Source organism: Carassius auratus, chromosome 34, assembly GCF_003368295.1.
Source record: "Carassius auratus strain Wakin chromosome 34, ASM336829v1, whole genome shotgun sequence".
NCBI lineage: Eukaryota > Metazoa > Chordata > Actinopteri > Cypriniformes > Cyprinidae > Carassius > Carassius auratus.
In genome coordinates this window covers 21,470,140-21,487,708 of record NC_039276.1, presented here as the reverse complement: position 1 = coordinate 21,487,708, position 17,569 = coordinate 21,470,140, and the positions used below count along the sequence as shown (strand labels likewise).

The following is a 17,569-nucleotide window of genomic DNA, read 5'->3' as shown; positions in this document are numbered from 1 at the left end:
AATGCAAAAAAATAATAAGACAAAATGAAGCCTTGTGTGTGGCCATATATTAGCAGCTAGATCTAAAACAAAAGTTTTGACTTAAAAAAAAAAAAACTGTAACGGAGGGGTACAGGGGGCACTGCGAGTGAACTGTCCAATGGCATTTTTAAACTCGACTGATAAATAGATTTAAAAATAAAAAATCTCTCACAAAAAAGAAACAAAACAATTGGCAATTTTCCTCTTAATATTTTCACTACCTTAAGGCATTAATGTCAAAATTGTTACGTTAATTTTATTCAACTACATATTTAAATGTCTAATCATTTGTCAATTTAAAAGCGTGTGATTTATCTTCATTTTAGGTGTGAATTATTACAATTCCTTCCCTTAAAGTGGAAAGCATAAGATCCCACCCTCCCTGTAAATGACTCTCCAAAGCTACGCCTCCTCCAAAACACATGACCTGAGACACGATAAGAGACGGCACTGGTGGAGGGCTGAAACTCACGTCTCACTCACCACTGAGAAAACATAACATTCTAAGTCTGCAAGAGTGTAAAGAAAGGCGCTAACGACACATCACATCTGCACAGAGGTATGCTAATACATAACGTTGACCTTGGACTTGAATAACGTTGAATATGATTGGATGAACATTCTATGCCTATGCATTCCACAAATTATAGAAATACATAAAACGTCAGTCGATTATTTTTTTTTAATCTAATTTATTACATGGTGTGGCGATTAATTAATCAAATTAAATTAGGCTTTCAAAATACCCACAAATTATTATTTAAAGCTTTTTTTTGTGTTAAATAAGAAACTATCTAGTAGAAATTATAAATAGTAGCTTTAGAAATAATATTTTATTTGATCCAACATAAAATGTATTACACAAACGTTCAGGCTATAACGGTCGGCTTCATTGCACAGAATGCGCTGTGAGACACGTGCACATTGACAGTCTGTGCTTCCACCATCTGTGTTTTACTTTAGATATGATTTCATTTCTGCCGTTTGGACTGCAGTACTATTAGATGCACAGAGCTCGCGCACTGACAATTGTAATTGTAATTGTAAAAACTTTTATTGTCCCCCATAGGGGCAATTTGTTCTGCAGCGTGATATCACCACATACAAGACAAACACATACACAACATTAATAGCACATTGGAAAGTTATAAAACTTATAGTTCTACCTCTTCCTATTTAAATTAAGCACCTTAATCGCACATGGAACAAACGAAAATTTGAATCTGTTAGTCTTGGCTAAAGGGACCCTGTACAAAGATCCTGAAGGGAGGGTCTGAAATGAATCGTAGAGAGGGTGAGATGCATCAGATATAATGTAACGCACTTTCTTTATCACCTGAATATCAAACAAATCTGACAACTCAGGCAATTTCACACCCAATACCTTACTGCAATTGTTTACAACCTTTAACAGAAGTTTTTTTCTGTTTGACCTTTAAAGAGGCAAACCAACAAATCATTGAGAAAGTTAAAATCGATTCAATATATGCCTTATAAAAAGCAATCATCAGTGTCCTATCAATATTAAATTTCGCCAATTTCCGTAAACAATAAAGTCTTTGTTGGCTCATCATGCACAATCTATTAGTATTCTCTGCAAAATTTAATTTGTTATCGATGATAGTACCTAGGTACTTATAACTATCAACCAATTCAATCATCTGATTATCAACAAAAGTACCTGGAACTGCTGCCTGATTTCGCCGCAGGTCAATACACATGTCCTTGGTTTTCTCAGCATTCATAAGTAGACCAGCCTCACGACACCAATTTGCAAAATAATTAACAATTGGCCCATGTTCCCTCTCCTCACCAACCAACAAACTCACAATAACTGTATCATTAGCAAACTTAAGAATATACCGATTCTCAAGCTGACTACGACACTCATTTGTGTATAGGATGTAGAGGAGAGGAGAAAGTACACACCCCTGTGGGAAGCCAATGGATGTGATTATGGGATCTGACAGCGCTCCATTAACCCTTACCCTTTGAGACCTATTTGTAAGGAAATCCAGCAACCAAGCAGCCATTCTTGCATCCACACCAAAACTCGACCTAAGCTTGTGAACCAATAAATTTGGTTGAATCGTGTTAAACGCAGATGAAAAATCTACAAATAAAAACCTTGCATGGTTACTACTACTCTCCAGATGTTTATACAACAGGTCCAATAAGGTCAGCGTTGCATTCTGCACACCTCTTCCCGCCCTATAGGAAAATTGCATCGGGTCGAGAAATGGAGTAGTTTTTTCCAATAGTACCTCCTTTACTAATTTCTCAAATACCTTCATTATAAGCGAGGTCAAGGAAACCGGTCTATAATCTGTCAAGCTTTTAGGACAGTTATTTTTTGCAACTGGAGTAATAATAGACTCTTTCCAAAGTTTTGGTACATACTGAACCTCAAAAGACCAATTAAAAATATAAGTAAAAATAGGACCCAATTCTTCAGCACATTGTTTCAGGACCCTACCACTTATTCCATCTGGACCAGGACTCACTTTATTTTTGCATTGTTTAAAAAGATTGACTACATTTTCTACACTAAAGGAAACAAGTGAACTTCTCCCTCTTGAGAGGAGTTATAAAACTCATGTTCTTTGTCACCATTCAGCTCTTCAAATCGAGCGTAAAATTTATTAAAATCCTCTGCAAGGACACTATCTAACTCATAACCGGGTACTTTCACTTGTTTTCTACATCCACTATTTAAGCCCGTCATTAGTTTAAGACTATCCCATACTGAGCCCATACAGTTTGTTCTTAATTTAATTTCAACTTTTTCCTTATATCGTATTTTTGACCTCCTGATTTCTTGTCTAATTAATTTCTGTACATTTTTAACTTCAAGCAAATCCCCTCGTTGAAAAGCAGTTCTTTTCTTAATCAACAAATCCTTAAGATTGGTGCTCACCCATGGCTTATTATTTGGATATATCTTCACAACTTTTTCGGGAATGACAGAGTCAACACAATAAGCTACCCAGGAACTAACCACATCATTAAGCTCATCAATATCAGCAGATGAATCAATAAAAACATTCCATATGGTACAGTCAAAACATCCTCTTAAACTCTCAATAGCATCATCAGTCCAAGATTTCACAATTTTTGTTTCAACTTTTCCCCTCTTCAGTTCCGTAGTATAACATGGGATTAGATGAATACAATTATGATCTGACGAACTCAGAGGAGGTAATAGAGAAGCTTTGTATGCTCCCTTAATAGAGCCATAGCATTGGTCCAACGTCTTTTTATACCTGGTTGGACACGTGACATACCCATACATGCTCTTAGCAGAATTTTCCAATTTACAATTATTAAAATCACCCATGATAAAGATCGCAGCATCCGGGGATAGTGACTGATGTTTCATAATGCTCTTCTCAATATACTCTATAGCCAAGTTCAAGTTCGCCTTTGGGTGAATGTACACCACAGACACAAATATTTGGGGAAACTCTCTAGGCAGATAATGAGGCCGGAGCGATACCGTGAGCATCTCAACGTCCTTTGTGCATAATTTCTCTCTCACAACAACAGTCTTGCACCAACGCTCATTCACATATAAACATACTCCCCTGCCTGACAGACTTTCACGTGCACTTTGTATTTGTCCTGAAGCTCAATTGCGGCTGCGGTTAAATGCACTTGCATTTTCAAATACTTTTATATGAAACTGATGTACACACAGTCAGTTATGTTTTCAGAGCAGGAAAAAGCATTTGATATAAAAAATATATGTGTTTGTGAATGCAGCCTGTTAAACAGCCTGCCACTTTCTATGATCTCATCAGTAATAATCAATAATGCGGAGGAAAAAAAGAAAAATCCTCAACTATTTTCTGTACACTTTGACACTTGAACTCTTATTTTAAATAAGTCATTGTTTTAAAAAAATAAAAAATAAAGTTAATTTTAAACCAAATAAATTTTATATAAAATGTATATGAAAATTTAGCCATGTGCAGTGTTATTGAAGACTGAGAATGTGACGCATGGTGATCTTGAGTTGATAATGATAATCGTAAGATTCCCACCCCTAAAAGATGTACAGATTACATCATTAATCGTAATCGAATCACACTTTGAATCATTGGTTCACACGATTCGTTCAAAATGAGGATCCATTCATAATGCATTACATATTTTGGTAACACTTTAGAATAAGGTTCCATTAGTTAATGTTAGTTAATGTATTAATTAACATGAACTAAGCAAGAACAATCCTTCTACAGCATTTATAAGTCTTAGTTCATGTTAATTTCAACATTTACTAATGCATTATTTAAATCAAAAGTTGTGCTTGTTAACATTAGTTAATGTACTGTGAATTACCATGAACTAACAATGAATAACTGTATTTTCATTAACTAACATTAACGAAGATGAATAAATACAGTAATAAATGTATTATTCATTGTTTGTTCATGTTAATTAATACATTAACTAACATTAACTAATGGAACCTTATTCTAAAGTGTTACCCATATTTTAATCACATTATTTTTTTTTATAACTAATTAAATTAACACATTAAAACTTAAAGCCCTAATATAAATGCATTTAGACCACTTACCCGTATTTTGCGGACTATAAATCACACTTTTTTTCATAGTTTGGCTGGTCCTGCAACTTTATCAAAATTAATTTGACTTGAACCAAGAGAAATGAACCAAGAGAAATCATTACCGTCTACAGCCACCAGAGGGCGCTCTATGCTGCTCAGATGCTCCTGTAGTCTACACTGAAGACATAGAGCACCCTCTCATGGCTGTAGACGGTAATGTTTTCTCTTGGTTCTAAATAAATGCAATTTATAATCCAGTGTGACTTATGTTTTTTTCCTCGTCATGACGCATTTTTGGACTGATGCGACTTATACTCAGGTGCGACTTATAGTCCGAAAAATACGGTAACTTAGAGATTGCTATCGGGATATGAAGAAAATTTCAACCAGGATTAAAATAAATAAATAAATAATGTTTTTGTACTACACTAGCTACCCAACCTTTAAGTTTAAGTGTCACTCTTAGTCTTAGTCCTCTACAGTGGGCAGAATTTAGTGAATATCTAGTACAGTTGTGATCTGTTCCACACACAGCACCATCATATGAGCTTAGAAGACGTGAACATTAGTGTACCAGTCATAGCTGATACTTTCATCATATATCTGTAGTCTGATTAATAACACACAATCAGACACTCACTTCCAGCTGATTAATTCTTCTCTAAATGTCTTGATTCACCTTCACTGTCCATTACCTGTATCTGAAGAGGGTGAACCATGATTTTCATAAGCATCTCCTGATCAGGAAGCAAACTGTCCAAATCCAGACCTTGACACTTCACTCCCTGCAACACAACAACAAAACACTGATTAGTTTATAATCAGGATCATACCCAGACCAACTGCTTTTAAAATCCCATTCTGGAGCAGCTCTTTGCTCAATAAATCACATACTCCTAAATCAATAAATACCTGCATTTTGTTTTTGGTCAAGCATGTCGGCTTTTTGCGGATACTGACATATTCACGGAAAGCTTTTTTGATGACCGAATTGGGACTAAGAACTGCCCAGGATTTCGCAGGTCTATCTCAATTTACAACATCTTAGCCAATTCAATACAAATCCACATATACGTGCTGATATGCACAGTCCGAACTTTTTACGATTTGTATCACTCGGCTTTCCTGTGTTTGCTCATGTCAAACTGCTTCTCAATATCAGCGGTTGGGATTTTTCAATGACTCTTACAAAAGGTTACATCCTTCTATGAGGAGGAGAATGCCTTTATAAGACAGACATTGAATTATTCACTCAACTGATCTGTTGACCAACACTTGTCTGAGTGTGCTCACCTTGCTGAGGAACATGGCATAGTATCTATGAAGAGGTAAATGAAAGGTCAGCTGGTGGAGAGCAGGCTGTGACAGAGAGAGGGGGGGGGGTGTTACTCACTGGTTCATCTTTATCATGATGTAATCTGATCGTGTGAATCAAGACTGTACCTCATCTACAAACCCAATGGCATCAAACCACATCTGAAGGGTTTCCAGACAGTAGCGCACCACTGTCCTCGTGTACTCGTGGGTCTCCTGCCAACACACAATAAATTCAGCTCATACACAAACCTCCTACAAAAACATTAATAAAGCGCTGTTCACACAGAAAGCATTTCTGAATTCTACTGCGCTGCTTTTCCATTGCATTTTAATGTGCCAGATGGGCATGCGAGGCTCCGAGCTTGTGTCTCATGTCCTTTGCAGCATCTCAAACATGAATAAGTTGATTGTCTCAAACAGGTGTTGTAGCGTGATGTGTGTAGAGACGAACGGAGCCTCACTTTGACTTTGCAGTGTGTCAGGAGACCCCACATGGGCTGAGCACAGGCCTCCAGCTCGGCTGCAAACGCCGCATAATACGTCTGAGACTCGAACTCCACATGCTCACTCAGCTCTCTCTTATTAAGATTCATTCCTGAATGGCGAGAGGAACAGAAAGAGAGGCCGTAACATCAGACTGAAGTACTGACTCACTGATATCAAGCTTCAGTAACATAACCTACATCCACAAAATCGAAACGACCTTTCTAAAATGAATAGTCCTGGATGCTTGTTTTGTAGTTAACATCTATATTTTCTCTCAGTCACTGACCTTGGAAGAAGGAGACGAAACTCATCCAGAGCAGCAGCAGAGAATGATCCTCCAGGAAGCGCTTGGCCACACTTTGGTGCGAGAGGATATTAATAAAATCACTAACTAAAGGCCAGTAGGTGTTATTCTTCAGTAGAGCTTCACCACAGTTCACCACCACGTGACGATTGTTCTCCTCATCTGGGACAGATCCAAAACATTTTGTAGCCGGCAATCCAGTAAAAATTAGCAAATAGTGCATTGTAGTGTGTTAGCATGCCATTTTGAACGCAGCCTAAACCTTGCTTGTTGTGTTACCTTGCAGTTGGCTCTTGATGAGGCAGCTCTCCATCATGTAGAGGAGCACGGTGACCATGATGTCCAGTAGCTGGCACTCCTCTGTGACGTGTCTGGCCAGCTCCTCGTTGCTGAAGAGCTGCACGCTGATGTGGACGATGCGGTTGGACATGGTGTCCGACTCGTGGCTCTTCATGAGGGTCTTCATGATGAAGGCATAGTGCTGTACAAAGGTTTTAGTGAAAGTGATCTGTGGCACAGGAGAAGCATGTTCACATGTTATAGATTTTGGTAAAAGTATATATACATTATTTAGAGATCATGGACTGGTTGCAGCAGCTATACATAAGTTACAACTCCCAGCCTTGTGGTGTAAAAGGGTACTAATTTACACACTATTAAATATTTGCCTATATGAGATCCATACATTAAACTTTTGCAAGAAGAGTCCTGTTTTTTAAGTATCAGGTTCTATCACAAAACTGCCAGCATTGAATACCTTGTAATCCTGATCTGGCAACATGTTGAGCAAAAAGGTGACCATCTTCTGTGGAAATTCATACTTAATAGTCCAAAACAATAACTCTTCTAAAAAACATTTATGTTTCAGGGTGTCCATTATGGATGGATCTAACAAAACAGGAAAAGGGCAAGGAAATGCGATTGTTTTAGTTACTACATTATTCAGGGAATAACAGTTCGTGAGATTTAGAGCTGATGAGATCTAATGGGCTCTACCTTTGGAACTGCTACTGAGCTTTACTCTTTTCCTCTGGCCCACACCCTGCAGTCCATCCTGATCCTCCTGTCAGACAAACACTTTAGTTGACCCGCACAGCTAAAACAATCAGTTTGTATTCTCAACATCGACACACCCTACAGTGTTTGTTTTGAGTAGTTGCTGGGCACATTTGATCTATCCCATAAGTCTGTGTGCCTACCTCTTTGCTAGAGTCCTCCAGACTGGCAGCAGCTCCTAAAATAATAATCAACAAAGAAAAATAACTGTGTTACCAAAGAACCATTGAGATCCGTTTCTCTCTAATCACTCATCAGACATAAAGCACAGAAGAGGCAGCAGGTGTTACCCAGTAGACCGAGCGCTCCTGCCCCAGCTGGGGTGTCTGATGCCCCAGCTCCTGCTCCTTTCTCCTCCACTGACACCAGACCTGAACTCTTCAATGCTGACAGATACTTCTCATAGTTGCTCTTCGCATAAACACTCTCCTCTTGACCTGTGGGTGTGGGACAATATAGAAGTGTGAAAATTAGTTTTTTTTATTATTTGAGCCTACTATTAAAGGCTGAAGTATGGAAAAAAACAAAAACCATCATCAAACTGTCAGTATTCGGTACCGATACCAGTGAAAATCCACGGTTCTCGGTACCAATTTCGGTACCAAAGCAAAGCAACATAATATGCTAAAAAAAAAGAAAAAAAAAAGAAAAAAAAAGAAAAATACTATCACTAAGAATAAAACCAATGACATTCTTTATACTTATTTACAATTGTGTTTAAAGTTTTGCTACAAGTAATATAATTAAGAAAAACACTAGACAAGTTTAATTAAATTAAATTAATTTTAATTCATGATTTTTTTTTTCTTTTTGGTAAATAAAGGTGATTTGCTATTAACATTTAAACATTGAAGACATATTGTGTGATTCATTTCTTTAAAAAAATAAATGTTTATATATTTCAACGGTAGTAGCAGTATCAGATACATTATACTAAATAATAGTCATATTTCTAGCACAATACCTTTATGTAAAAATGAACTTTTATTTTGACACTGGTTTTACTCAAATGAAACGGTAAAATGCTTGTGAAGTGACTCAGTTCTGGTTATGTTGTTTATGTATTTATGTCCTCATTGAGACGGTCATGCGCTTCAGTCTCTGTAGTAAACAAACCATTCATTCATTCACACACAGATGCTCAGAACATGTAGGATTCAGTCTTCAAACAACTTTACAGATACTGGTCCATACGGAGATTTGATTTGATTCATTTATGCTAAATTCGGTGACTGTCCATATTAAAATGCAAGTTTCATTTTCATGACTGGATTTTGAGATTCCGTCCGCGTTTTCTGCTTCACGGAAATCATAGAGCTAGGGGTTGACCAGGCACTCAGTACCACTGGTACTTAGGGGGCTTTCACACTGGCAGTTTAGTGTGGAACGGGACACTATTCACATGAAAAATCGCTAATGTGAACGCTGTCATCGGACCCTGGTGCGCACTGGGGTAACGTTACCGAACCTGAGACTACCTGGAGAAGGGGGTCTGAGTTTGGTTGCTCCCGAACTGTGGCGCGGTTCGTTTGAATGTGCAAGCAACACAAGCTCCGGTGCGCACTTGTTCAGGAAGTACCCCATGCATGCGTAGTAACACTGTCGATATTATTGTTTCCTCAACACACGAGAGAGTCGAGGTTGATTCCAGGCGATTGTGTTCTCCAGGCATTTTCCGTGTGCAGTTGCGATGACGTAAGGTGACTGCAAACGCACCTGGGTTCGATACAACTATTGAGTGTGAAAGCAGATCAACACAGCGGCCGGATTACTGGGTCTTTTGACAACACTAGAAGCTAATAATTAAAAATAGTTGGAATTATAAATGTTAAAAACAAAATTAAATCAATGCATAAAAGTCCACATTTAAACATCAGTAACAACAATACTTTAAACAATACAGCTGTGCCAGAGGGTTGAAGAGTGTTTGTGCTATTCTCCTACACATATAGCTGGCTAACAGAAGTTGCAGAACACTGTGGTGTTTATGGCTCCCAGAGATTTTAGTTAATTAAATAAAAATAAAAACCTATTTTTAACAAGATGCATGAACGCTGCCCATACAGTAGTTTTATAAATCTGTCACAATGTAAAGCAGTTTTGTAACAGGCTGTTATTGAAGGATGGATATTTAGGCACAGTCAATCGAATTTCTAATTGCAATTACAATTATGGATGCCGCAATTACGTAATCGTTTAAAGCGGCAGCTAATCATTCAAAGTCCATGTTATTCAGCATGTTTAAGACGCAGCCTTTATGTTCTTTCAACATGTTGTGTAAAGGGTTTTTCCTATTATTTTTAGTATAACATTATAATACAATTCATATTTTTCATTGTTTATAATTTAAAGAAGAAACCAATCCAATATATAGTTGACATTTGAGGCTTAAAACTATAGAAAAACACTAAACGTTTCTCAGAGTGTTTTCAGCTTGTTTATTTTCATATAAAAATACGGCATCCAGTTGCATCAACGATATAAACATCATTTAATATAATCGTAATTAGGAATAGCAATTACAATTCAAAGGGAATAACCGAGAATGATGATTTTTAATCTGCAGCCCTGGTAAATATTGTGACTTGTTTCTCATTAAAATAAGACAGCCAGGCATAAAGTTAATTTGCATATATAGGTTTTTAAAGGCACAGCTACAAAACCAGCCTTTTTAATTGTAAAGGTGAGAGAGTGTAAACGGTCAAACAAACAAATATGTGATAAATGAAATAACCCCAGGAAACAAATCAAAGGACAGAAAAAAAAAAACACGATGCAGGCAGACACGACTTGACTTCAATTGTTCGACTACTCTACAGGCAGAAGCAACACATTTCAGACATACTCACCCATGCTCAGTTCTTTAAAGGTCTGCTGATTGGTTAAGATCTTGGTGAGAACGGTGCGCATGGCTCCGCCCATCTTGGTGAGCTCTTCTAAGAAGGATATGTGAAGGTCTAACTGCTGAAGAACCTTCTGCAGATCTCTGTCAGCGGCCGACTCTGTCAGCACATGATAACATGTTTGTGTGTGTGACAAAACACAGCAGCATGTGTCGCCCCAGTGGGCACGGTTAGCAAATTAGCTCAGTCACTACAGTACAGTCAGAAGCACAGAGAAAGCAGCTGACCATATCGCAGATGGTCTTATTCATTGCTGGTTCTTAAAATCCTATTTGTAAAAGCAAGCAAAGTGCTTCTGATCAGATTATGAGCTGAATCCACTGAACAAGGTCCAAACTAAACACTTTAAAGACCCCATGAAATATTTTAGTTCTGTGAGCTTTGAAATCAACTCAAGGGTCCACCTATAAAATCACGAAATAGCCTTTAGATAACAAACATTTAAAACATAGCATTTCTTAAACAGGAAGATGGGCCAAACACATTAATCATGGAAGCAGGTTTCTTCAGTATGCCCTTCCCAAACTCTTCCTACAAGAAATATATCATTTGATGCTGTCTTTAAAGCAGTTACAGCACTTCATGTGCATTAAAGAACGAATGAAGAATATTGGTAACAACTCTGGTTCACATTGATTTCCATTATATAGACAAAAATAAACAATGGAAGACAAAAGGTTTAGAAACTGTTTGGTTCCCAACATCAATCAACTAAAAAAACATCATGTAGGTTTGAAATGGCATGTGGGTAAAGTCATGACAATTTTAATTTCTGAGTGGACTATATGCCTTTAAAAGGAAGAGCTCACCCCAATATGAAAATCTGATATATTTAATATCCAAATTCTTTTTTTTCTTTAACAGAACATTTGGAGAATTCAGATAAATGTAGGTATGAGAGTCCAAACAGCTGATAAAAACACCACAATAACCCACAGAAACATCAAATATTCAAGCTTAGTTAAACTCTACATTTTTAACTTCAAACCATTGCTTCTAGCTGAAATCAGAGTCCTCTATACATACAATTGCTTTCACTTTCTTGAAATCCAGTCTGATTCAGGAGAGAAATAGGCACAAAGAAAAACAACAACAACAAAAAAAACTATTTTCAAGTGAAACAGTCCAAAACTGTTGATGCTTTTGGAATTTGATGTGAGCAAACAGGCAATGGACTTTTTTACTATGTATTTTTATGTATTATGGACACACATTTTGGACAGAAGTGATTTAAAGTTTAAAGTTAAACTTCCTTGGTGGATTTTTTTCTATATATACAGATAAACAGCTTTTAACTTCACAAGATGTTAACTGATGGACTAAAGTGGTTTGGATTACTGTGATGCTTTTATCAGCTGTTTGGACTCTCATTCTGACGGCACCCATTCACTGCAGAGCATCAATTGATGAAGTGATGCAATGCTACATCTATCGAAATCCATTCCAATGAAGAAACAACACATCTACATGTTGGATTGCCTGAGGGTGAAACTTGCAATAAATGTAATTTTGGGTGAGGTATTCCTTTAAGGTGTGTTCTGGTGTTCTCACCTGGCTCCGTGTAGCCATCTCTCAGGTACTGAATAATAGAGATGATAAACCGCGGCAGCACCATCTCAGACATGAGCAGCAGATCCAGAGGGACTGATGGCACATTCTCTCCTGTTTGTAACCGATGCCTACTACAAAACCTGTCACACAAGAGCTGGTACATTAGAATTCAACATGCAGTTCAGTGCACAAAAAATCCATTGACATTGTGACAAATATTCAAAAAATATTTTGGTGCATCATTCATTTGACTTCTGGAGCCCAACTGTTGAACCCTATCGCAATAGAATAACAAAGCACTAAACTAACAAGGATTGCTTTCTAGAGACTCATACTAAATAAAATAATAATAATGATGCTGGCATAATGGTACAGTGTGGTAACAGAAGGTAAGACTGTGACATGGAACGACTGCTTGACCTTAGCAGTCTTAGCCGTTACAGTGAACATCATCTGTAATCCTGGCAGTGATTATGTCTAAAAAGTCAATGGTTTCTTTAAATAAGAAAACAGATAGTTGGGTCCAGTGGACAGTACCTTTGAATCAGATAGAAAATGCGAGTACTGTGACATCTCGCTCCAGAACAAAAGCAAAAGTGTTAGAGGAGCTGATGCTTTTTCACACTACACTCCTTCCAAGAATAAACCTGCCAATATCCTCATTCCTGCACAGAAGTACACTTCAGGATAAAGAAAGCCTTTACTGATCAAATACAGCGAGTCTTTTGAGCTCCAGCTGACAGCGGTCATATCCGGTCCTCACATCCGAACCTCTAAACGTCTGTCAATCGAACAGGACAACTGCTAAAGAGAACAGAGTGAGAGGAGGAAGGGAAGAGAGACCGGTCAATGACCCTGTGGGTGGGTTAAAAATAACCCAGACTGGGTCACTCTCTGTAAGGCAGTGATCAGGTGCCACGGCCCACCCGACAGCCCGTCTGACCGTTCACCGGCCCTTATATTAGTGCACACATATATCAATCAATGCACGGCTGTGCCTCCAACCAAACCAACCACACAGTGTCGTCCTGTAAGCTGCTCACAAAGTTTTGAGACTATTAAGCCAGAAACAGCTGCTGACTCTGGATGTGCATGTACATGGTTCCCACACAGTATGTCTAAGAAGGCAGCTCATTACCTTGAGATTATAAAACCCAAAATGCATGCTTATTTGTGGTACTCTTATGACGCTGCAGAACCAGAACACAACTATAATGTGATATCAATGAGCCAGTGTTATGAGAACCAACAAGTGTGCTGATAATGATGACTAGGGAGACAGCTAACAACGTCTGAGAATAATACACTCCAAATTACTGCATATTCATATTTCATCTGATATATCTAATCGTGTTAGGTGTGGTGACTATGAATACTCGAATTCTGCTGCAGACCTGGGACATGCTTATGTTACGATCAGTGTTATTTTATTATCATCAATAATGCTATTATTATTATTATTATTCAATACTGTGAATCAGATTTTTTTATTTTAGTTTGTATTTTAGTTTCTTAAGATGGAGAGCTCAATGACATAATCCCCAAAACAGCAGCTAACTCGGGATGTGCCTGTATCATCATTCCCAAAAATGTTGTCTCGCCAGGTTTGGGACTATGAGGTTTCAGTACCTGCTTATTCAGAGTACTCTTATGAAGGCCAACATAGCTGAACCAAAAAGTGATCACCTCTAAAGTGATGACACACACACACAAGACAGCCAGTGTACAGGTTTAAGACTACGATGTCCCAAATTACTGCAGATTCAGAATTCAACTACAATATCATGCTATTAAGATGCTGTCTATGTAGCCATCACATTAGGCTGGATACTACGATCCCTTAAATTCTGCGGGTGATTTGGTAAACGTATTTGTTATGATGCTAAATAATAATAATGTCAAGATAGTCAACTCGCAAGCTTTCATATTATGGTCCTAAAAACGCTGCTGCTTGTATGCTATGACGCCCAGATCTGCAGCTGGTCGGGGATGCGCCTATATGTTATGATGCCCCCCAAACACTGTCCAGGGGGTCGGCTCTCTGTCGAGGCTTTGAGACTCAGCCTGTGTCCGTCTGTGAGTGTACTGACCCGCTCTCTCTCATCACGTTCCCGTCCCCGCAGTCACAGGCCCCGCCGGCCTGACTCCGGAACATGTTAAAATCGTGGCCCGTGTGGTCGCCGTTATTGAAGCACTCCGCGCATAACGACATGCACGGCGAGATGCCGCAGGTCCGGCAGCGGTACGCCACGAAGTTGGCGGTCCACACCAGCCCGCACAGGGTGGCGTTATCGTAGGATCGGACGGTCCGGCAGAACTCGTCGAAGCCGTCTCCTCCTGCCAAAAGCGATTTACACCACTCCAGCGCCTCCGGCTCCGAGCCCCGTTCCGGGTGCAGCACGTTATCCAGCAGCTCCCGCAGCTGCCGCAGCCCTGAGCTGTTGTCAGTCCTCTTCAGGTCTGCCTTCAAGTGGGCGGCGGTAGATCTCTTGTCCCGGCGCAGCAGCGAAGCCGCCATCATGCGCTACGGGTTTGTTGTGATCACTTTATTTTGGTTGTCTCGTTGCTGTGATCGCGGCGCTTCTCGCGAGGTCTTGTTGCTACGTCCCTCTTGCGAGTCTCGCGAGAGTGACTCTAGAGTGGCGTGGAGCGTGCAACGGGGAACTAAAGCGGTAAAGCTTTTTGCGGATCAGAAATTACCTTGACATTTAGCGGAGGTTTATTTATTTAGTGAGAAACAGCGCAAGCAATTTATCATAGAGGAGGTAATAATATTTGCAGTGCCACATGTTTTTAATAAGTACAATGCTGCAACAATATACATCGCAGTAAACCTTTTGTTTGGGTCAATATATAATTGTGGGAGATTTTGAGTTTGAATAATTCTGGGAAAAAATATATTTATTTACAAAATATTATTATCTTCCCTGATAAATCATCCCTGAAATATTTTGTTTTTAGTCATTGCCAAGCTCAGGGATAATTGATTTCAGATATTTAGTTTTAAAAACAAGAAGTTTACTCATTATTTGGTCAACTATGTTATGGACAAACCCTATAAGTTTTAAATTTAAGTAAATGGCAGACATTTAAAAAAAATCATTACTCTTGGAAGAATATGTATTTACCTACCTTTTCAATTAAAATACCCAATTAATTAAGAAAATACACATTTTGTTCAATTGAAACCCCAAATTTCAAGTACTCAAGTAAACGGTCTGTATATTTTGTTTCCAAAGTGCTTGATTCATGATAATTTTATTGATGAAATTATGTTGAGGTATATATTTGACAGCTACTCAGTTTCTAAATATTTACTTGGAGATTAGAGAACCATTGAAATATATATATATATATATATATATATATATATATATATATATATATATTAAAAAATATAATGGTAACTTAATTGACAGCTCAGTATCATAGTTGACAAAAGTAACATAGTTGACATGACAAAGAAGGATGATATATATAAAAAAAAAAAACAACAATCTTAAACTATATCAATTATTATATGTTAGCTAATCTTTTATTGCATTTAATCAAGACCTGTTGAATATTCCATGACACAAAAGGAGAAATACAGACGCACATCAGTTTACAAGGATCAATCACAACTTTATTAACAAGCACATATATCATAAGCAAGAGATCCTAACTTCGAAAACAACAACAACAAAAGTATCAAAAACAGCACTTACACAAAAATTCAACCATGTAAACATTTTGAAAATCTTGTTTGTGGAATGAAATACAGTAGTGTATTATATTGAACAAAAAATAACAGTGCACTGCAATAAGTAACAATAACCAAATAGTGTTTTATTCTGTTGGTTAACAGAATAAGTGTGCTGCATTGGATCAAAATTTTAATAGTGCAAACAGTTGTATCTCAAAAACATTTATATGTCAGAACCCAAGTAAAACACTGGCATACCCTCCAACTTCCAGGCACCCAAGAAACCGGCGGAGACAGAACACACTCCCCATTTTCTAACCCAAGAACATAGCCAATTATGCATGTGCATGTGTGTCTGTGTGTGTGTGTGTGTGTGTGTATCAGAGGTGTAAAGTCCAGGTGCCAGAAAGTAGAAATCCTGTCCAGCAGCTGTTCCAACCATCACTAAACCAGCTCCTCTACCAGGTAGATGAGCTCGTTAGTGAAAACACCTGTTCTAGATGTAGAGGCAGATCCAAAATCATGGCAGGATTTTTACTTTCTGGTACCTGGACTATACACGTCTGGGGCCCGTTCTTTGTACGTGGCTAACTCAGTTAGCTGGATTTGATTGTTGATGATTTGGCGTGATCTTGGATCGTTTGGTTCTTCGAAGCTCATCCCGGAGCTGCTGTCATAGCAACAGGTCCGTAAGCTTAAACCTGCTCGGGAGCAGCTTATTTCATGTAAACAGGATTAGATCGCTTCTTTTCAACCAGAACTGATACTCAAAATTTGCCTGCTACCACCGCTACTTTATTACAAGAGTATCTTACTGATCCAGGGACAATAATGGAAAATAATAATCATTAAAAAAATTATTTAAAAATAATATAAAAAATGCTGTGTAGTCCATAACAGCCTACTATAGACACAGCCAGTTTTACTCACTGAAATATTTATTTGTCATAAAATTATTACTTCATAATTGTATTAGAGACTTACACACATGCTATACAGATAATAGAGTCGTGCATTATTTTGAGTGAGGACTGCTATTATAAGAGTGGCTTGATGGAGCGCAGGAGATGCAGATAACATGATATTGACCCTTTAGAAACTTTCATTAATGCTGTCACGTAACAAATCTGTCCAAATATAAAATGAAATGAATAGATAAGTTCTACATTGAAATGAAAATGTAAAGACTGCACAACTATTATAAATTGAGAATCTAAATTCTAAAAAATTCTATTAAAATAAAAACATGCATCTATTATCTGTTTCATGTATCTATTATAACATTTATGTAGTTTTGTTTGCTTGGCTGTTTCCTTATAAAAGTCCAGAAATTTGTCAAGTTTTTCGTCGGGTGTCGTTTTAAATTATATGACGTCATTACATTGCCGTCTTGCCACCAGCCAATCGCTGCACTGCTGATCATGGTTTCGTGTATCGATACATATCCCCTTTTAAGACAACACATGAACGCGCAATTGTCTCAGATAACTCAATCCAGCGATACTAATCATACACAACAGGTGTGTTCGAAGAACCCAATTAGCCGGATCAGGATTAGCACAATGATATCATCTTGGATGTGTCATTTGATCTCGGATGTAATAAGCGACGTACGAAGAACGGGCCCCTGGTGTCTATATGTGTGTGTGCTTGACCGTGTGCTTGTGCCACGT

The 17,569-nt window shown here is 38.0% G+C and overlaps 1 protein-coding gene across 7 annotated transcripts in view; it reads right to left on the bottom strand.

Annotated features, from left to right (window-relative positions):
* The window catches only part of ubr3 (ubiquitin protein ligase E3 component n-recognin 3), a 49,244-nt gene extending 34,465 nt beyond the window's left edge, over positions 1 to 14,779 (bottom strand). For 5 of the 7 annotated variants that reach the window (XM_026218615.1, XM_026218616.1, XM_026218618.1 and 2 more), the window contains exons 1-13: positions 14,302 to 14,779; positions 12,212 to 12,351; positions 10,607 to 10,759; positions 8,048 to 8,194; positions 7,901 to 7,935; positions 7,698 to 7,764; positions 7,459 to 7,589; positions 6,981 to 7,209; positions 6,684 to 6,863; positions 6,373 to 6,506; positions 6,038 to 6,124; positions 5,888 to 5,953; positions 5,290 to 5,379 (exon numbers count right to left, since the gene is read on the bottom strand). In XM_026218615.1, the coding sequence (XP_026074400.1) occupies positions 5,290 to 5,379; positions 5,888 to 5,953; positions 6,038 to 6,124; positions 6,373 to 6,506; positions 6,684 to 6,863; positions 6,981 to 7,209; positions 7,459 to 7,589; positions 7,698 to 7,764; positions 7,901 to 7,935; positions 8,048 to 8,194; positions 10,607 to 10,759; positions 12,212 to 12,351; positions 14,302 to 14,732 (1,890 nt within the window). In that variant the 5' untranslated portion in view covers positions 14,733 to 14,779. The remainder of the gene's footprint in view (positions 1 to 5,289; positions 5,380 to 5,887; positions 5,954 to 6,037; positions 6,125 to 6,372; positions 6,507 to 6,683; positions 6,864 to 6,980; positions 7,210 to 7,458; positions 7,590 to 7,697; positions 7,765 to 7,900; positions 7,936 to 8,047; positions 8,195 to 10,606; positions 10,760 to 12,211; positions 12,352 to 14,301) is intronic. The other 2 variants (XM_026218617.1, XM_026218622.1) reach the window with 1 other exon arrangement.
* Between the last annotated feature and the right edge of the window lie 2,790 nt (positions 14,780 to 17,569).